Source organism: Leucopleurus acutus (assembly GCF_964270905.1).
Source record: "Leucopleurus acutus genome assembly, chromosome: 8".
Classification (NCBI taxonomy): domain Eukaryota; kingdom Metazoa; phylum Chordata; class Mammalia; order Artiodactyla; family Delphinidae; genus Leucopleurus; species Leucopleurus acutus.
This window is the reverse complement of record NC_139151.1, coordinates 60,877,422-60,899,630: the sequence shown is the minus strand read 5'-3', so window position 1 is coordinate 60,899,630 and position 22,209 is coordinate 60,877,422. Positions and strand designations below refer to the sequence as shown.

The 22,209-nt window shown below is 40.9% G+C and overlaps 1 protein-coding gene across 1 annotated transcript; it reads left to right on the top strand.

The window, feature by feature from the left end:
* Positions 1-1,265: 1,265 nt before the first annotated feature.
* On the top strand, positions 1,266-15,436 carry LOC309965462 (uncharacterized protein; the record flags this gene model as incomplete). Its single annotated transcript, XM_082844989.1, is given in 5 exon segments — positions 1,266-2,224; positions 14,395-14,542; positions 14,546-14,556; positions 14,558-15,201; positions 15,204-15,436. Coding segments are annotated over 5 exon segments (1,995 nt in total).
* Between the last annotated feature and the right edge of the window lie 6,773 nt (positions 15,437-22,209).

Here is a 22,209-nt window from a genome sequence, read left to right as displayed (position 1 = left end):
GCAACACCGGGCTTCCTAAAAAAGAAATGTCTCGCCTAACATGAATGGTCAGCAGAGGTTCCAAGAAAGATAAAGCTCTAGGAGTATTAGGACTCAATCAAGTTGTCTTTGTGGCAGTGAGAGTGGCCTTAGAGGCAGCTTTTAAGTGTGGAGGAACCCATCAGCCAGGAACAGAGAGAAGAGCCTTCGCAGAGACCATGCCTGGCCGCTAGGATCCTGCCAGCACCTCCATCTCCCAGGAATTCATTGGAGGGAGCTACTGCCTTTCATTTGATGACCCCAGATAAGTTTCCTTGTTACCTTAAAAGATTGATTTTGGCCTTTTTTTCTTAGTTTTTATTTTGTGTTTTTATTTTTTAATCACAATTGTGTTTTTTTCCTCTTCCACTGACCTTAGACCTGGGGACCTGGAATCCTGAAGATTTGCAAACAAAACAAAACCAAAAACCTCCCTATTCCCACTGTTTGGAACACCTTTTATTCCCTTCTCTGTCTGCTTAATTTTTACTCATGTTTCAAGACTAAACAGAAGGACCATCTTTTTTCAGGAAGGTTCCTCTGATCATGCCTTTCACCCTCCCATGCATTAAATGCACATCTTTTGCTTACACTTACCCCAAGATTCTAGTATTTGGGTTACTTGTCTATCTTTCACCCTAGACAGGGCATCTGAAGGGCAAAAGATGTGTCTTTGACTCTGTATCATCAGCATCTATCAAATAGCCTCCATATATAATAAGTCCTATAAGTAAATGCTTACAGAACAGATGAATGATTGAAGGGAAGGGAGGGGAAGGGAAGGGTAGGGAAAGGAAGGGTAAAAGGAAAACACAGCCTCTCAGGAAGAGTTTCCAGGTAAGGTATCTCTTAACACCTAGCTGAGAAAAGGGCAGCCCAGTATGCAGACAGTGAAGGTATGGGCCAGGATGAGTCATCCAGGGAACTTGGGAAGGATAGATTTTGAGATAAGCATTGTTATCTCCAGGTTCCCTTTTACAAGTGTAAATGGACTTAGAGAGTAGTGAATGATAAATGAATTTGAGCTGTCACTTTCCCTTTTGGCAGGAGGCTTCAAAGAACCTTCGTATGTGAGAGCCCAAATGACTTGGAGAAGCAGAAAGAGAGAGTAGCGGAGGGAGAGCTAAGGTGCATTCAGTTCCCAGGTCTCCAGGGCCAGCCTCTCTGATTGTGCTCCTTATCCTAACAGGCTAGCAGGCTGCCAGTGTGACCTCACCTGCGCCAGTGCCCCCTTCTCCGTGCCAGCTATGAGTGCCTGCAACTTCACACATACCACCTTTGTGCTTATTGGTATCCCAGGACTAGAAGAAGCTCATTTCTGGATCGGCTTCCCCCTGCTTTCTATGTATGCCGTGGCAGTGTTTGGAAACTGCATCGTGGTCTTCATCGTAAGGATGGAGCGCAGCCTGCACGTTCCCATGTACCTCTTTCTCTGCATGCTGGCAGCCATCGACCTGGCCTTGTCCACAGCCACCATGCCCAAGATCCTAGCCCTCTTGTGGTTTGATTCCCGGGAGATTACCTTTGACGCCTGTATGACCCAGATGTTCTTTATTCATGCTCTCTCAGCCATTGAGTCCACCATCCTGCTGGCCATGGCTTTTGACCGTTATATAGCCATCTGCCACCCACTGCGCCATGCCGCAGTGCTCAACAATAGAGTGACAGCCCAGATTGGCATGGTGGCCGTGGCCCGTGGATCCCTCTTTTTCATCCCATTGCCTCTGCTCATCAAACGGCTAGCCTTCTGCCAATCCAACGTGCTCTCACATTCCTATTGTGTGCACCAGGATGTAATGAAGTTGGCCTATGCAGACACATTGCCCAATGTGGTCTATGGTCTTACCGCCATTCTGGTGGTCATGGGTGTGGATGCCCTGTTCATCTCTTTGTCCTATTTTCTGATTCTACGAACAGTTCTGCAGCTGCCTTCCAAGTCAGAACGGGCCAAGGCCTTTGGAACCTGTGTGTCACACATTGGTGTGGTACTGGCCTTCTATGTGCCTCTCATTGGCCTCTCAGTGGTGCACCGCTTTGGAAACAGCCTTGATCCCACTGTGCATGTTCTCATGGGTGATGTCTATCTACTTCTGCCTCCAGTGATCAATCCCATTATTTATGGTGTCAAGACCAAACAGATCAGAACGCGGGTGCTAGCTGTGTTTAAGATCAGCTGTGATAAGGACTTTCCCACTGTGGGAGGCAGGTGACCCTTACCATGGCACTTTTATCCTTAATGGCTTGATATAATGATTTCCTAATGTTAGCTTAATCCCAGTTGCCCATAAACACATCAGTGCTTTTCTCTGGTTGGCTTCCAAACACTTCCTCTGCTTGGGGTGAAATTGTTGAGGCTCCCATAATTCTTTTCCACAGGTAAAAATACTATTGACATCCTTATTATATAAAAGGCTTAAATAATAAAATAAATCAATAGTAAAAGAACATAAAGAAGAGTGACAAAAAGTACAATTGGTTTTGAAACGAAGGAAAAATTGTTCTGACTAGTAATCCAAGAACCCTATAGTAAAACAATACGTAACATTTTTGCCGATTAAATTACAGTTTTTATTAATGAAAATTCACAATGAAAGAGTTTGTGTTGAAACACATATCCTCGAGCATCACAGCTGATGGTGTAATTGGCAAAATATAGCAAGAACTTTTTAAAAGTTACATGCTTTAGGGAATTCCCTGGCAGTCCAGTGGTTAAGACTCTGCGCTTCCACTGCAGGGGGCACAGGTTCAATCCCTGGTCAGGGAACTAAAGATCCCACATGCCGTGTGGAGTGGTCAATAAATAAATAAATGTTACAGGCTTTAATGCTGTAATCTCACTTTTGAAAATTTATTCTAACGAAATATCTCTACCTATGTGGTAGGTACTGTTTTTGACCCCTGTTACCAGTGAAAGAAATGAGGTTTACATTAACAAGGAAGCTAAGTCACACAGCTTGTGGGTGCTGTGCCATGATCTGAAATTAAATTTCATAACCAAATACAGTTATTTAATATCCATGCTATCTTGCTTCCTGTTTAACATCTGCCATTCATTTCCTCAGCCTGTGTAAATCCTGTTTTCTCTCTGCTGTGTGCCTTATGAGGTGAATGACTGTATCTGTATTGAGTGGTAACCCTGCCCTTGTTGTGAGCAACAAATCTAGGTTACCCTTCATGTTCTACAGCCTGCTTCTTTCCAGATTAAGGGAGAAGATATCCTCTCAATCATGTCTCCCTTTTTTTAAGTGTATTCTGTATCTGTCAAACATTTCCAATGTCTGAGTTTCAACTTAAGTATAAGATATTATAAATTTTATTTAAAATTTTTCTAAGTGTAACACCTATTTCTTTCATGTTTATAGAATCCCATAAACTCAGATTTGGAGATGTGAGAAGTTCCCTGGTCTTCTTTCCCACCAGTGCAGAAATCTGAATGCATCTTTTCTCAAGATGGGCTATTCCCATTGTATAGTTGAGAAGGTCTGATGAGAAGCTAAAATCTGAAGGCAATCATTGGGCCTATGTGTTCCCTCAGTAGTTTCACCGAACAAGTCTTAGGTGGGGGATTAGGGTGGATAAACCATGGGGGAGACTCCAACCTGTGGGCTCTTTCTTAGGAGGAAGGAACCTCGGACTCTTAACCTCTCTTCTGGAGAAGGGTCTTCCTAGCATATGTATCTGTGAGCATCCAGTTGTGAGTCCCTGCCCAGAGGCAGTAGAATAGGCTTCAAAGTCTTGCAGCTAATCAATGCAAAAAGACTAGGGCTGAGAGAAAGAGACAAAATGGAAGAAATGGATGATTTCCCTAAAGAAACGAAGGGGTGCTCATGCTCTGCAAAAGTGGAGATTCAGGTATTAAGTCTCACCCCAAATAATGAGGTCAGGAGCCTCGTTTTATGAGATTGAACCACCTATGTCTCTCCTCACAACTTCCATCCTCTTTTATTTTCCTGTGCATTACTCTGCCTCGAATCATACCCTCCTGGCTATTGCCATATACCTAAGAGGATGACAATTTAATAAAGTGTGTACCTCATGCTCCCAAATTCCTCACTGTTCACTGCAATACAATTTATTCATAGTCTATTGCTGTCTCCCCTACCCCTCCCTCTGCCCTAAGATTTTCACTTTTTAAAAAGTAGTCAAACGTCTTATATTCATAGCAACACTATTTACAATAGCCAAAAATGTGGAAATAACCCAAGTGTTATTCAACATATGAATGGATAAACAAAATTAGTATATACATACAATGGAATATTACTCAGAACAAAATAATGATACGTTCTACAACATGGATGAATCCTGAGAACATGATGCTAAGTGAAACAAGCTAGACACAAAATGACAAATATTGTATGATTCCACTTATATAAGGTACTAAAAATTCATTGAGACAGAAAGTAGAATAGAGGTTACCAGGGGATAGGGAGAAGGGAGAATGAGGGGTTATTGTTTAATGGGTACTAAGTTTGGGATGATGAAAAAGTTCTAGAAATGGATAGTGCTGATGGTTGCACAACAATGTGAAAATACTTAATCTCACTGTATTGTACACCTAAAACAATTTGTTAGAATGGTACATTTTATGTATGTTTTGCTATGATAAATAATTATCAAAGAAAGAATATAAAACATATCACCATCAATTTAATAGCAAGAACATATTGAAATGATTGCATTTTGGATACACTGGGTTAAAGGAAATATATTATTAAGATTTTTAAAAAAAGTATCCCAAAGAGGAAGATACTTAATCCCCATATTGAGAGGAGGGCAGATCCTTGGGATGAGATTTAGGAGCTCAGAACCCCTCTTCTGCCACTAAGTGGTGACCTTGTCTAAATCACATCACATCTCTTTGAACGAAGTTTGTAAACTTGATGATTAAGTTAGATAAACTCTAAATCCCATCTCTATCCTAAATATTACGTGCTCTGAGCATTAAGAAGCCAGGAACAATTCTAAAGGTCCTGCAAGTCTGAAGCTCTCCAGGGTCTCCTTGGGAACTGCTTTCTGACCCACATAAGAAAACCAGCCCCCTTCCCTGAGGCCACACATGCTATTTACCCAAACACAGTATTTATCAACTTGATCTCCTACTCCCCGATTCTGCCAATTATAGCTCTTTCCAAAAATAAAAGCTTCTCTCAAAGACTGAGGCTTTTCCACACAGGAGATATTCATGGGCTCTCTGAAAGGAAGCCCTGTCCAACAGAGAGAGCAAACCATTCTGACTCGTCAAGTCAATTCACTCCCTGTGAGGTTCGTTTCCCTCTTCTGTTTATTAGGAGCAATAATAGAATTGACCACTCAGTGATTTTGTGAGGATTATGTGCAATTATCCAGCACAACGCTTAGTGCAATATTTAATACATAGTATGAACTCAATAAATACTTATTATTATTATTATCATCATCATCAGGGAGGAGGTGGATAATAATTCCTGCCTCTCAGGGACATTGAGGGGATAGAAATGTGGGTTTCTGCCTTTGGCAAGCAAGGCACACAGATTTTTTTTAAACACTCATCTGATCACATTAGCCTGGGAGCTTGGAGTTTAGGACCTGGGCTTTTTTCCTCTCTTTCTCTTATACCAGTACCAGGACTAAGATTTGGGAGATGGAATAAAGGAAGGGAGTGTAGTAGATAGGGGAGGTGGGACTTACATGGGATTCAAATTGGATTGAAATGACTGATTTTATGCACTACAGGAGGAAGATCAACAGAAAGGCCATAGTTTTCAAAGTTGTCCCTGGAAAATGTGATTGCATCCTAGAAGGTGACAAACTAAAGGGGGGATTATGACCATTGCTTATTGCTTGTTCACACAGACCAGGGTCCTGGGAGAGTGTTTGCATTTTGTTTCCCAATGACCTGGAAGGGCTTCCAGGAGGAGGGCCTCTGGGTGCTTGGGGAGCTGAGTCAACTCGTCGAGGTAGTCGCAGGCAGCCCCTTCCATGAGAGACCTCTTGGTCTCAGGCAAGTGCTCACTGTAGTGAGAGTATCTTTCCCAGTGAAAAAGGGTCTCCAGGGACTGAGGACCATAAAAGTACTGCCTTGTTCCCAGCCATGTTTATGTTGGCCTGGACAGTGGACAGCACCAGTTTAGGTAGCCAATTCCCCATGAGAGCCAAAGTGTCTGAGGTTGCCCTGTAATCAGGACAGCTCCCATCACTCCCCAGTAATTACATGTAGCCCCCATCTCTGAGCAGCACATCATTTATCCCACACTGGACTGACAAGAAATAAGGACAGAACATAAGTTTGTTTTTTTGTTTTGGGGGATAGATATTTCCTCAGGCTTTTTTTATTATTAGAAGAAAAGATTTACTCTCAATACACATTTAGGACCAGAGATTACCAGAATCAACATATCTGAAATTCTTTCCAATGATGATCACCACGAATTCTCCCAACTGATGCCAGAATTCATGCCCAATGCCTATTTTTTTTTTTTTTTTTTTTTTTTTTGTGGTACGCGGGCCTCTCACTGTTGTGGCCTGCGGAGTGCAGGCTCAGCGGCCATGGCTCACGGGCCCAGCCGCTCCGCAGCATGTGGGATCCTCCCGGACCGGGGCACGAACACGTGTCCCCTGCATTGGCAGGTGGACTCTCAACCACTGCGCCACCAGGGAAGCCCCCAATGCCTATTTTTTAATGTCATTTAACATTAAACATTCGAGGATAACTTACAATGTTCTAGGCTCTGTAAAAAAAATGAGGAGGATACAAAAATAAACAATAGTGGATATTGTAGTGTATGTCAGATATTATCCGAAAGAAAAGAGATAACAAATGTTGGCAAGGATGTAGAGAAAAAGGAACATTTGTGCACTGTTAGTGGGACTGTAAATTGGTGCAGCCACTATGGAAAACAGTATGGAGATCACTCAAGAAATTAAAAATAAAAATGCCATAAGCAAGCATTACCTCAAAGAGATATCTGCACTCCCATATTGATTGCAGCATTATTCACAATAGCCAATGTATGGAAACAACCTAAGTGTCTGTCAGTGGATGACTGGATAGAGAAAATGTGATATACATGTATATTACATATGCATATTTTATATATATATATATATATATATATATATATATAAAATATACGGAATGTTACTCAGCCTTTAAAAAGAAAGAAATCCTGACATTTATGACAAGATGGATGAAACTGGAAGGAATTATGCTAAATGAAATAATTCAGACAGAGATAGACACATAGGGCACATTATCACTTATATGTGCAATCAAGATGAAAAAAAGTCAAACTCAAAGAAACAGAGAGTAGAAAGGTGGTTGTCAGAGGCTGGGGTAGGGGAGGTGCAAATAGGAAAACATTGGTAAAAGAATACAAACTCTTAGTTATAAGATGAGTAAGTTCTGAGGATCTAATGTATAACATGATGATTGTAGTTAATAATACTATACTGTATAATTGAAAATTGCTAAGAAAGCATAACTTAAGTGTTCTCAGTGAAAAAAAAATTCGTATTTGAGTTAAGTTGTTAATTAACTGAATGGTGGGAATCCAATTCTTTCACAATGTATATGTATATATAATCATCACATTGTACATTTTAAATATATTGCAGTTTTATTTGTTAATTAGATCTCAATACATTCATAAATTAACTCAAAGTCAATCACTGACCTAAATGTAAAACTTTTTAGATGTACGCATAAATCTGTAAAACTCTTAGAAAAACATAAAAGAAAATCTTCAGGATTTAGGGCAAAGCCTTCTTAGTCTTGACACCAAAAACATAATTCATTTAAGGAAAAACTGATAAATTAAGCTTCACTAAAAATAAAAATTGCTGTTATGTCAAAGACTCAGTTAAAAGGATAAAAAGACACTATATGGAGTGTGAGAATATGTGTATGCAAATTATATATCCAAAAAAGGCCTAGTATCTAGAATATAAAAAACTCTTAAAATTCAACTAGAAAAAAATTCTAATTAAAAATTGGCAAAAAACATAAAGTGATATTTCATGGGAAAAGATACATAGATGCAAATAAACACATGAAAAGATGTTCAAAGTTATTAGACAGTAGGAAATGAAAATTAAAACCATGGTGAGACATCAACACACATCTGCTAGAACGGCTAACTGTTTTTACAAATATGAAAACATCAAATACTAACAAGGATGTGGGGAAATTGGATACTTAATTCATTGCTGATGAAATGTGAAATGGTATAGCCAGCCATTCTGAAAAACATTTTGGTAGTTTCTAAAAAAACTAAACATGCAACTGATATATGGCTGAGCATTTGCACTCTGGTATTGATCTCAGAGAAATGAATTATTTGCACTGAAAGCTTGTACACAAATGTTTATAGTAACTTTAAAATAATAGCCCAAAACTGGAAACAACACATATGTTCTTCAACAGATGAATGGTTAAGCAAACAGTTTAACATGCCCTACAATATTGTTAGTCATTTAAAAAGAATAAACTATTGAAGATGATGGAGTAGGAAGAAGACCCTGAGCTTAATTCCTCCCACGGGTAGACCAAAATTACAACTATTTACAGAGCAACTATTTATGAGAATGACCTGAGGACTAGCAGAAAAGATTTTTCCACAGCTAAAGATATAAAGAAGAAACCTCAATAAGATGGGTAGGAGGGGCAGAGACAGTGTAGTCAAGACTCACATCCCTGGGAAGGCAATGCACAAACAGAAGGATAATCACAATAGAGGTTCTCCCCAAGAAAAAAAATATCCAAGTCCTACATCGGGCTCTCCAGTTCAGGGGTCTTGTATCAGAAAGATGAAACCCTGGAACATCTGGCTTTGAAGGCCAGTGGGATTTGCATATGGGAGAGGTAGAGGGCTGTAGGAAACAGAGACTCTGCTCTTAAAGAGCACACACAAAATCCCCATGCTCTGAGTCCCAGCAGAAATTAAGGAAATAATCCCACTTACAATTACATCAAAAAGAATAAAATAACCTAGGAATAAATCTAACCAAGGAAGTACAGTAACAGACCTTTACTTGGAAAACTATAAGACTGATGAAAGAAATTGAAGATGACAAACAAATGGAGATATATGTGTTCATGAATTGGAAGAATTAATATTGTTAAAATGGCTATACTACCAAAGGCAACTTACAGATTCAACACAATTCCTATCAAAATGCCAGTGGCATTTTTCACAGTACTAGAACAAATAATTCTAAAATTTGTATGGAAACACAAAAAAGACCCCCAATAACTAAAAGAATCTTGAGAAAGAAGAACAAACCTGGTGGTATCACATGTCCTAATTTCAAATTACACTACAAAGCTACAGTAATCAAAACAGTATGGTACCAGCACAAAAACAGACACATAGATCATAGAACAAAATAGAGAGCCCAGAAATAAACCCACACTTAAATGGGCAATTAATCTATGACAAAGGAGGGAAGATTATACAATGGAGAAAAGACAGCCTCTTCAATAAATGGTGTTGGGAAAACTGGACAACTGTATGCAAAAGAATCATACTGGACTACTTTCTCACACCATATACAAAAATAAACTCAAAATGGATTAAAGACTTAAATGTAAGACCTAAAACTATAAAATGTCTAGAAGAAACATAGGCAGTACATTCTTTGACATAAGTCTTAGGAATAATTTTTGGATATGTCTTTTCAGTCAAGGGCAACAAAAATAAACAAATAAAACTACATCAAACTAAAAAGCTTTCCTTTGTACATCAGAGGAAACTATCAACAAACCCAAAAGGCAGCCTACTTAATGGTGAGAAGATATTTGCAAATGATGTAACTGATAATAGGCTAATATCCAAAAATATACAAAGAACTCATACACTCAACATAAAAACAAACAAACAAACTTATTAAAAAATGGGCATAGAACCTGAATAAAAAGTTTTCAAAAGAAATACAGATGGGCAACAGACACATGAAAAGATGCTCAACATCACTAATAATCAGGGAAAAGCAAATCAAAACCACAAAGAGCCACCACTTAACACCAGTCAGAACGGCTATCAACAAAAACAACAAAAAACAACTGTTGACAAAGATGTGTAGAAAAGGGAACCCTCTTGCACCGTTTGTGGGAATGTAAATTGGTGCAGCCACTATGGAAAACAGTATGGGAGTTACTCAAAAAATTAAAATTAAAACTACCAAATGGTCCAGCAATTCCACTTCTGTGTTTTTATTCTGAAGAAAACAAAAACACTTACTTGAAAAGATGTATGCACCCCTATGTTCATTGCTGCATTATTTACAATAACAAAGACATGGAAGCAGCCTAAGTGTCCATTGATAAATGAATGGATAAAGAAGATGTGGTATATACAATGGAATATAACTCAGCCATAAAAAAGAACGAAGTCTTGCCATTTGCAATAACATGGATGGACCTGGAGGATATCATGCTAAGTGAAATAGTCATACAGAAAAAGACAAATATTATATAACTTCACTTATATGTGAAATCTAAAAAACAAAACAAACAAACAAAAACAGAGTCATAGATACAGAGAACAAACTGGTGCTTGCCAGAGTGGAGAGGCGTGGAGGGATGAGTGAAATAAGTAAGAGAGATTAAGAGGTATAAACTTCTAGTTATAAAATAAGTAAACCGGGCTTCCCTGGTGGCACAGTGGTTGAGAGTCCGCCTGCCGATGCAGGGGACACGGGTTCATGCCCCGGTCTGGGAAGATCCCACATGCCGCGGAGCAGCTAGGCCCGTGAGCCATGGCCACTGAGCCTGCACGTCCGGAGGCTGTGTTTGCAACGGGAGAGGCCACAACAGTGAGAGGCCCGCGTTCGGCAAAAATAAATAAATAAATAAGCCATGAGGATGTCATGTACAGCATAGGGAATATAGTCAGTAATACTGCAATAACATTGTATGGTGACAGATGGTAACTAGATTTATCATGGTAATCATTTTGTAATGTATAAAAATATCGAATCACTATGTCAGACATCTGAAACTAATACAATATTATAAATCAATTATGCTTCAATTTTAAAAAGGCATGAACTATTAATACATGGAATAAACTGGATAAATCTCCAGATAATTATGCTGAGTGAGAAAAAAATTCCAAAAGATTGTATACTGTATCACTTCATTTATATAACAGTCTTGCATTGACAAAATTATAGAGATAAAGAACACACTAGTGATTGCTAGGGATTAAAAAGGGGATGGGGACGGAGGGAAGTGGGCGTGGCCATAAAAGAAAAAAATGAGGGAGCCTTGTGATGATGGAAATTTTAAGTATCATGACTGTAGCAATGTCGATATCCTTATTTTGATATTATACTATTGTTTTGCAAGATATTAATTTTGGGGGAATTGAGTGAAGGATACATGGGATCTCTGTATTAAGTCTTACAACTGCTTATGAATCTACAACTGCTCAAAAAGATTTTTTTAAAAATCTTGAAGTGTCTTAGGTTCTGCTATGGCATTCAGAATTTTTTGCTGTAAGTGATGGGCAGCCAACAAAGAAGTGGTTAAAAGGATGGAGATGGGGTTGACATGAAACACACATGCTTTAGAGTGGTCTCTCTGGCAGGGTGTGGCTGTAGGAGTGGAAGCAGGTAAGAGAGCAGATGGGCTGGGCAAGACTCTTAGAGATGGCACACTTGATGGCCTTTGTTTCTCACTGTGAAGTTAGGAACAGTAACAAATTAGCTACGGAAAGTAAGATGGCAGGTTGGATAAATAGCTTGAGAAGAATGGTGACAATTTAAAAACTGAAAGGAAAATTATGGAGTACTGCTAAAGTCTCAGCTCAGGTTAATGACCATGACTTTGTTTGGATGTAAGATTTCAAAGTTAAGTAATTTTTCCTAAGTTTACTGATCACCTCTGGAGGAGAAAGGGAGACAGACTGGGCCCAGTTCAGATGGGAGAGTGCAGCCAAAATCAAAGAGGAGAAAAGTGAAATGTTTTCATAGGAAGCAGCTCCAGGTGAACGAGTGTAGTCCAAATTGATATAGGAAAAAGCTGAGGTCAGAGCTATTTTGGAGTAGAGCTCTCAAGAAAGTGAGAAAAAAGGGACATAGAACTTGTATGTGGTGAGAAACTGAGCAAGAAACAGAGAAGAAATTGAACCAGTTCTTTCTTTCTTTCTGGCTGTGTTGGGTCTTCATTGCTGCGCGCAGGCTTCTCATTGCGGTGGCTTCTCTTGTTGCAGAGCATGGGCTCTAGGCACATAGGCTCAGTAGTTGTGGCGCACGGGCTTAGTTGCTCCGTGGCATGTGGGATCTTCCCGGACCAGGGCTTGAACCTGTGTCTCCTGCATTGGCAGGGGGATTCTTAACCACTGCGCCACCAGGGAAGCACTGAACCAGTTCTTAATGGCTCTGCAGTTCATATACTTTCCACTAAGTTCCCTCCTTTTTGAACCTGTTGGATTCAGCAGGTCAGCCCCAGGATAGGAGTGTGAGCAGAGTCTGTGCTAGCTCCAGCCTGGAGCTACAAGCCTAGAGTCTTGGAGTCTGTCCCAGAATGAGACCTGAGAGTTTAGAACAGGGTCTGTGGGTCTTTCAGAAGTCTGCCCTCTCCCCACTTGCTCTAGGAAGGCTTCCCTGATTCCCCCTGCCTGGGTTAGGCCAACACTACTAGGCTCCCAACACACCACTCCATAGCCCCCACCCTCTACAAAAACTGGCTGCTCCTGCCAGATTCGTCCTGGGGCCTGGCTAAGAGGAGGCTGTCTTCAGGAATGTTGTCTTGGAAGGATTTCAGATGCAAATGGGCTGTTGAAGCAGATAGTCTTTGAAGATCATTCAAACTTGGTGGGGTATTGTAGACTCTATGAGTCTGTCTCATTTTCCCCCTTATTGTTTGGCTCCTCCAACCACTTCCTGGTTCCAAAAGCTAGCCTGAACTTGTTCACTCCTCAGGGACCTGAGTGGAGTGACTCCTCTGTGGCTCAAGCCTGGCCTTCCCTGGAGATAGGCACTGCAGCTAAACATCCCAAAGACATCCTGGGCTCTTGCAGGATGTGGAGTGGCAGAACAGCTGGGGACAACAGCCAGGTTGAGTAACCTGGACCCTCAACACACCCTCTTCTCCACTTCCAGGATGGGTGGCCACCAGCACCTCATCCTCGACCATCCAGGTGGAGGTAACAGTGGGAAAGGTCTGGAAGTCAGGCAGAAGAAAGAGACATAACCAGTCTTGAACAATAGGAGACAGTGGTGCCATCTTGAAAAGAGGGGCTGAAGGAGGCTACCTTCCTGAGGGTCAGGAAGCTTACAACTCAGAGAAGAAGTGGAATCCCAGTCCACATTTCCAGGGAGAGCTGTCCCTCGTAGTCTCTGCAGAGAGAGAGTAGATGAGGGGAAGTGTCAAGTTCTCTCGGCATCTGGTATTCATTTTCCTTATTTATTATCAACCCATTTTATACTCTAATATCAAAAAAATTAATTTGGTTCATGATTTCTTTATTTCAAAAAATTTTATAAAGAATTTTCCTCTCTCTTGAATAATTCCTTATCTCAAAGAGTATTTTTACATATCTTTAACTTGTTTTATCCCTTATAATTGTTTACAAAATATGTCTGCACAAGTTCTGTGTTGGAACTTCTCTGTTTATTTGTTTTTGAATGAAATGAGTTCCACCAGGTTTTGATGTGCTTAGAAATAGTGTCTGAGAGAGAAGGGATGGAGGACTCCCGAACTACACTGTCAGCAACTTTACTTCACTGCATTTTCTTTAAAAGGCTTCTACCAGAATATGCACAATCCTCTGCTCCAGAGGGACAATGCTTGTCACCCTCCTAAAATAAAGAAAAAAAGAGAGGTCAGTCCTACTTTCAGAGTGAGTTGATTATGTTGGCTAGATATGACATAACTGTAGACCGCAGGATTCAGACTAAAGCCCCTTGTAGTTCTCTGACCTATTTTTGGTGGATTTTTCATCTCTGCTAAAAGATATTTGTGAAGCTGTTTCCCTTATATTCTTTTATTAACCTACCTTTAAAGAGTTTTTTGTTTGCTTATTTACTTGTTTTGTTTTATATTGAGATTTATAAGAAAATCCAAGAAAAACAGTTATAATAAGCCCATGCTGTCAACCCTTCAGGCTTCCACAGTATGTTTGAAATTTATTTCCATGAGGCCACTGCTTCTTGTTTAAAAATAGATCATTTTTTATTAGACTCTTTACGATCATCTCACATTTTTAAAGAAAGCACTGCTTTCTTCAATATGTGAAGAGATCAGCATTTCACGTATGAAATGCTACTTTTGTAGTCAGTGGGTTTAAATTATACTTATTCTCTAGTTTGCTTTTAGATGGAGTACATTTTTCAATCTCTTTCACATTTCATATTTGCTGTTGTGTGTGAACCCATGTCACCTAATATCAGAGCTGGTGTTTTCCCAATGCTTTTGTCTTGTCTTATTTTTCTGCCCAGATTGAAGAGGTCCCCTCTTTCTGAAGAACTCATCTGTGCCCCAAGGATGCTCCCTTCCCAGTCCTTTGCCAACATCTTCTTCTTCCAGCCATCTGCTTTCTGAATGATTGGCATCAGGGCTGGAGGCCATTCATGGCTGGATCTCCATCCCCTTCTCCTCCACGTTCACTGCGGCCCTCACTGGAAACTGCCTGATCCTCTTGGCTGTGAGGAGGACCCCCAGTCTGTACCAGCCCATGTACTACTTCCTGTCTATGCTGGCCCTCATCGGTGTGGGCCTCACCTTGTCCACAATGCCCACCACGCTGGCTGGGCTCTGGTTTGACCATCGGCTCATCAGCTTCAATGCCTGTCTGGGCCAGATGTTCTTCCTCCACTTCTCTGTGGTGGAGTCCTCAGTGCTCCTGGCCATATCTTTTGACTGCTTTGTGGCCATCTCCAACCCCTTGTGCTATGCAGCTGTCCTCACAAACAATGTCATCATCAGGATAGGGCTGGCCTGTGCTACCCTGTCTCTCTTCCCAGTGCCATTCCTACTTAAATGTCTGAACTTCTGCCCTAATAAGACCCTCTTATCCCATTCATTCTGTTTCCATCCTGACGTGATGAGAAGAGCCTGTGCTGACATCACCATAAACATCCTCTATGGGTTCTATGTGGTACTGTCCCCTGGGGGCATAGATTCCCTGCTCATTGTCCTGTCCTACACTCTCATCCTGCCCACAGTCCTGGGGCTGGCCTCTTCCAGGGAGCTCATCAGGCCCTCAACACCTGTGTCTCCCATATCCTGGCCATCTTTGTCTTCTTTATTCCAGGTATCACCATGTCCATGATCCACCATTTTGGGAGGCACATGCTCCCCATTGTTCATGCCTTTGTTGCCTGTGTGTACCTGCTGGTGCCCCCTGTGCTCAACCCCATCATCTACAATGTCAAGTCCAAGCCCATCAGGGAGGCCATGCTCAGGGTCCTGAGGGGGAAATGTCAGAGTTGATGATGCAGGATGCCTGCAGGATTGGGACCCTGAAAAGAGTTTGGTAAGCCAAAAAAATAAACTTCTGGATAGATGAAGTCCCATCCATAGTTTCCCTTTGGGCATCTGGGAAAAAAAATAATAGATAATTATGAGAGACTTTCATTTATTTAGTCTCTCACTTATTTCACATATATTTTCTCAATGCTAACTTCTTTCAGGTCCTATGTTAAGTACCAGGAACACAGAAATGATTTATAAATGGTCTTGTCCTTCCAATATCTCACCTTTGAATATATATGAAAAATACCCAAGGGGGACTTCCCTGGTGGCACAGTGGTTAAGAATCCGCCTGCCAATACAGGGGACATGGGTTCGATCCCTGGTCCAGAAAGATCCCACATGCCGCGAAGCAAATAAGCCTGTGCACCACAACTACTGAGCCTGCGCTCTAGAGCCTGCAAGGCACCATACTGAGCCCATGTGCCACAGCTACTGAAGCCTGCATACCTAGAGCCTGTGCTCTGCAACAAGAGAAGCTGCCGCAATGAGAAGCCCATGCACCGCAACGAAGAGTAGCCTCCGCTCACCACAACTAGAGAAAGCCTACGGGCAGCAACGAAGACCCAATGCAGCAAAAAAAAAAAAAAAAAAAAGCCCAAATAAGAAAGTGTTTAATACAGTGTAATAAGCTCATTGTTAAAGGTTTGTGCAGAATTCTGGGTAAGCAGAGGAGCAAGTTATTTACCTCAGTGTGCTTTGGCTTTCTCTACAATGGGACTATTATAGTGTCTATCTTATAATGTTGTTATAAGGATCAAGGTGTGGAACGTAATGTACAACATATAGTAAATACCAATAAAAGTTTTCTCTTGCTGTTATTGTATTAATCACTCATTTATTCATCAGAACCAATGTTTGATCTCTGGCTAATTTCTGAGATCTCAGAAATGAACCAGACTCAAATTTTTGCCTTTGAGAACCTCATTGCCTATTTGAGTAAAGAGAAAAATAAGTAGGCAGCTATGATAACAAGTAATAAGTTATTGATGCAGGGTAAGCACAGGGATGTGTAAGAAAAAAAAAACCAGTAGAACTGTCCGGTTTATGAGTTTTCTGGAGGCTCTGTCTGGGCTAGATCCTTTGAAAAATAGAGTATATTATGCTGATGCGGGAATACGGAGTAGTTTGGGGCAAGTGGAGAAAGAGTAGGAGAGGATACTGCAAATGGAGGAAACAGCAAGTTTGCTTTCTTAGAAGAACAAATGGTTTAGTGTGATTAGAGAAGAGAAGTGGCAAAAGATGAGGCTGGAGTAGAAGGCAGGGCTCAAGCAAGCAGAACTTTTAAAAATATAGTATATGCAAAGGGAGTTGGGTCTCTTCCTGGGTACAGGTATGGTGCTGCTTCCAGTGGGTCATGCTCCACTATAAAGAGCAAATGGGATTTTGAAGTGAGATCTTAAAGGAATCTTTGTATGTTTATACAGCACTTACTATCTTCTACTTTATATTCTAGTGATAATGAAATTACAGTGACTCCCATATCAAGGACTTTTTTTTTTCTTATTTGTCTCCTAGAAGTAAAGGCCCAGCAGAGAATTTGTGCTTGGTGATGATTTGCCAGAGTGAATTTTCCAAAGACTAAAAGGGCAGAACCACACCCAGAAGAGAACTCAGTATTCTAGGTCTGCTGAAACTTTAGAGTTTTTTATTAAGTTGAAAAAGGCTGTGAACCGATGGAAAGAATATTAGACTAGACATCAGAAGACTTAGACTCTAGTACTGACCTTGATATTATTTTCTTCCCTGTGTTCTTTTGAAAAACACTTTCTCAAGTCAGAGTATTAGTTTCTGCATTTGAAATATAGGGATAATAATACTTCCTTCATTCCACTACAAGAGGGATAAGATAATAAAATGAGGAAAAGAAATAACAAGGTTCTTGAAATCCAAAATAAAGTACATTTCTTTAAGCAAATATAGTTCCTAAAGTTTCATTTCTTCCCCTATTTTTTATAGTTTGTGATGAAATTTAAAGAAAATATCCCCGTGACCATTGGTCAAAGTTTGGGGGACTACTCTTAGACAGAGGAAATCAAGGTGGAGATAAGAAGAGGAAAATTGAGAAGTTAAATGGTACACAGTTTGGAAAATGCCTTCTTCCTAAAGTCTAAAACTCGTAGGACTGTATGTAAGACTCTTAGGTTGATTTCTCCCAGAAGCAAATTTTGAGACAAGACTTAATTACAAGTAGTTTATTCAAGAGGTCTTTCCAGGAAGTATTGTTAAAATAGAGAGAGAGAGAAGTAAGCAAACCAGTAAGGGTGAGTGATTGAACGTGTTACCTGTGTGAATAAAAGGGGTGAAAACTCAAGGAGTAATTTGGAAACACAGTGTAGAATATACTTCCGAGTTATCACCACTGTGGAGCCAGGAAGGTGAGATATTTACCCTCCCGTTTATCATTGGCTGAGAGCTGCTTCCTAGCACTTCATGTCTGCCCCTGTGTGATGGAAAGAAACCCTCCAAGTGGGGACTCATAATTGGGATGCAGGAGGATGCTGTCGGGATAGAAAAGTGAGTGCTGAGGGTTATGGGAGGGGTGCTCGGTGTACACCACACTCTTCACCTGGCATCACTCGGATCACAGGTTTACACTAAGTTAACTGCATCCATCACTCATCCTTCACGGTGGTGGCAATTTCAGAAAGAGAAGGAAAGGAAAAAGATTTATAACTAAATGTATAGAGGAACAATCTAGAGGTCCCATTACTCTGACTGGTCCCAAGGTAAAATTAATATTCATAATTTCCCTCTTTTACCACCCATTCTAGATTCCACCCTTTCATGGTCAGACTTCTTACCCAACAGCAAGCAACCCAGACCTTTCCCTTAAGGAAGGCGCCACCTTTATAAGCAATTTATTTGTGTTGGCATCTAATGTTAACAAGTCAGACATTCATCAGTGGCAGTAACTAGATTTGCCTTGGGGAAAGGGAGTTTATTTCACTGGACTGTTGCTTACCTCCATCTCTGTCACCCTGGTCACTCAGTATAAGGGACCATCATGCAGGCACTGGGGTGAGGAGGGACAGAAGCTTGTTGGGCACTGGATGTGTCATCCTGTCATCCTGTTTACCTGGTTGTTCAGCGCTTCCTTTAGGATGGAGACTCTCTGGTGAGCATTAATGTGAGACATAGATTTGCACATTTTAGTTACATTCTCATATAGCCATTCACATATCTTCCCCAGACTTTTTTGTTTTCAATCTTCCAATATTTCTTCTTCCAGGCCTCCTCACTATTCTTCAGGACCACCTCTGAATAAAACTGTAGTGAGGCAGCACTATTTGTTTTACTTCTACCTACATATTAAGCCACTCCAACCGTGAATCAGGCCCAGCTTACTTCCTCCTCCATCAGTTAGACATAGGGAAATCCCCATGAGACTGTAGGTACAGCTGAGGAAGAGGCATTGATGCAAAAGAGACAGGTGACAGGAAGTCTAGGCTACATGTTTATGTAACTCACTTGTGCCTGCTAAACTTGTACCAGTATAATTCATAGCACTGTCCGTACTCACCCTTACGACATGAGTAGGCCTGACAATAGCCATTTAAAATAGGCAATTTTAGTCACATAGTCACTTGATGTCCCATGATCAAGTGTTTAATTCCTATTAGGGTCCAGTAACATTCCTATACCTGTCTTTTGAACAGAGAGGACTCTGCTGGTGACAGCACGGCCTTGCTCCAGAATCCTAGGAGTCTGTGCTGCACCTCTCCTATTAGGGCTTTATGGAGACTTCACACATATTTATTTACCACAGATACAACAGGCATCATGGTTTTACCAAGTTATATGGCCCAAGTGACATAGATTTTTGCATCACTTGCTGCAAAGCCCTCTCTTGTTCTAGGCCCTCTCAAAACTGACAGCCTGCTACACACCTGTTGAATTATTCCTAAGGGTATATGTGCTCTCTCTAAAATCCAAGGAAGACTAACAGGTGCTGTGCCTCTTTGCTGACAGCAGGAAGGACAAGGTGCAATAATATGCCTTTTGCCTTGGAGAAGGTATGCTGACAGGACGCAGAACACTAAACCTATAAGAACTTCACTGATGTGTCAGGCGGCCTAATGTTTGAGGACTTTATCTCCCACTCTGTGATGTGTATATGTCTTACGAGGGTATTCAGAGTACTTACCACTTCCTGGTTTCCAAAACCTTGGTTAGTTATCTCAATATCCATGTCCAAACATCATGTTCCTTCAGTTCTTAAAAGCCCTTTAGGTGAAAAGCATCTTTCCTTCTGTGACATAGGCATTGCTTCTTTTCTCATGACCTACTGAGTGTTCCATCTAGTTATTAGTCACAAGTAGTCTTACCCCCATGTTGGCTAACTCTGCCTCTTTCCAGAAAATAGAAAGATACTCTTTTTAAAAATGAGGTAAACAGTACAGATGGGTCACTGAAGCATGTCAGTGAACCTTTTGAAAGCATGTCTTAGAGAGGGCTGGGCTAGATAACCAGAGTCTCTACATTCCCGAGAGTTCTGATGGCTCATGTCTCTAATCTCCCTGGGTTTTCCTTTCTCCTGAGAGCTCCCTTCAGCCTCCTCCATCTTCCTTACCCACTCATCACATGTTCCCATCCCAGGGGTGAAGCTCAGCAGAGAGTAATTTCTCTGTGACACAAAGCTTGATGTCCTTGGAGATGGGCTGCATTTCCCTGCAGCAGCATAAAAGGGGAGTGTCTTGGCTGCAGAGTCTTCCTGGGCTTCTATAGGATATGGTACAACAAAACAGCCTGGGGAAGCAGCCAGGGTGAGTAGCCAGGACTGAGACTCAGACCCTTCTCTATGCCCAGAGTCCTGGAGGGCACCTCTTTCACCTCCTCCTCTCCTCCTCCAAAACAAGAGCAAAATAGAAATAAATGACAGAAGGCAGAGGTAGCAGAGAAATATGGACACAGGGGGTATTGAGTATCCTCAATGGTAGTTTCCTATTCTGCATAAGGGAGAGATCAAGGAGAATCTCTTGCTGAGGCTTCTGATTAGCTCAGAGAAGGGCTCAGAGTCCCAGACTTTATTTCTAAGAATGACACCTATATTGATGATCTGAATTGGTAATGGTTGAGGATACAAAATCTTTTCTGGGCTGCCATTCTAGAAAAAGAGAAATGTTCATGCTTGGCAACACACAAGCATAGTCTGCAAATCTCTTTAGTAAAATTTTCATTCATTCATTCATCAAAACAACCAAATTCCCAAGATATACCATACATTGTGCTGAATGGCGCCTTATCAATATAAATCAGAATCACTGTTCTTGGGAGGCTCAAGCTAGCTGAGAGGAGAGAGAAATCAGAAATTACCATGTCAGTGACGGAATGATTGAATGGGGTCTCTAAGAGACATGAATGAACAAACAGCAGGGAAGAAAGAAATGGTTGGGCGTGGGAGAAGGTTGTTTAGCAAAAGCAAAAGGTTAGGAGCAAGAAAACCTTAGGGGAAGGGTATTTAGAGGAGGGAAAAAAACAAGAATAAAGTAAAGAGGTGGGAAATTTAAAAATAACTCTATTTCAGGACCACTGGATCTTGCAATCATAGAATGCCAGAATTAGAAAGATGGATAATCTAGTCCGGTTCCCTTTTACAGGTGAGGAAATTGAGCACCATAAGGAGAAACTGACAAATTTTTAGTAAGCCTGGCACCAGGGTGCAATCTGTGACGAACAGATTTGGAAGAACAAGGTATTTTGTGGCAAACAGAACCAAGATTAGATCATTCTACGCTCTCTCCTCACTAGACACGTGACTTCTCCAAGCCTCAGTGTCTTCACTGATATACATGGAGAAAGATCTGTCTCACGATGTTGTTTCAGAGTTGAGGGAATTCATTGTTCATCAAAACTTGACTAATTTCTAATATGTGTCTTATATAACCAGCACAACTCAATGATATAGTGGCATAGCTGGGTCCAGAAATCTCTTCTCTAATTCTCTACATTAAAATAAGTTGAAATGCATCATATCTGTTTCATGCTGTATGATAGTTTTACTCCAGCAATTACAAACCATGGAGAGAAAACCAAGGGTCTCTGCCCTTGCATTTGCCCAGAGATGCTAGAGCCTTGAAGGAATATACATCCAAGTAACAGTACAGAGCTCCAGCTGAATGCACTGATGGACTGGCCTAGAGAATGATTAAGAAGTTCAGTGGAGCAGGGATATGCCAATTTCAATGCAGTGCCTTAGGAAAACTGAGCTGATTAAAGCAGTTCAAGAAATCTGCAAGAGGAGGGGAGTGGTGGAGAGGAATGATACCAGCCAAGCACCCACCCTAAGAAAACCATAAGAGAAATGATGAGATTATGAGCAATTGAATTAGGGGCTGAAAAATGGGAAGGAGAGCACAGATGTAAGGCATATTGGGCAGACAGAATGAGTTGATGAAAAGACATCCATTATCTTTAATTCTATGCAGATCATCCAATGGTAAGATTGTAAGTATACATAGTGCCTGTGAGAGCCCCCATCACACTTCTCAAAGCAGAGTATGGATAGACCCAAATACTTGAGATTCATTGTTGACCTGTTATGAATTCATTTTTTCAGACATTTAACCAAACACTTCATTGGAAATTTCTTCTATGCCCAGTCATCCATAAATCAAATGTGTTTCTGATTCTATGATACATCATTGTCTGGAAAGACCTCAACCACACTCTTCTTCAAAATCAACCACTGATCCTAGTATCTGGAGGATAAGGAAACAGAAATTTTCTTTTAT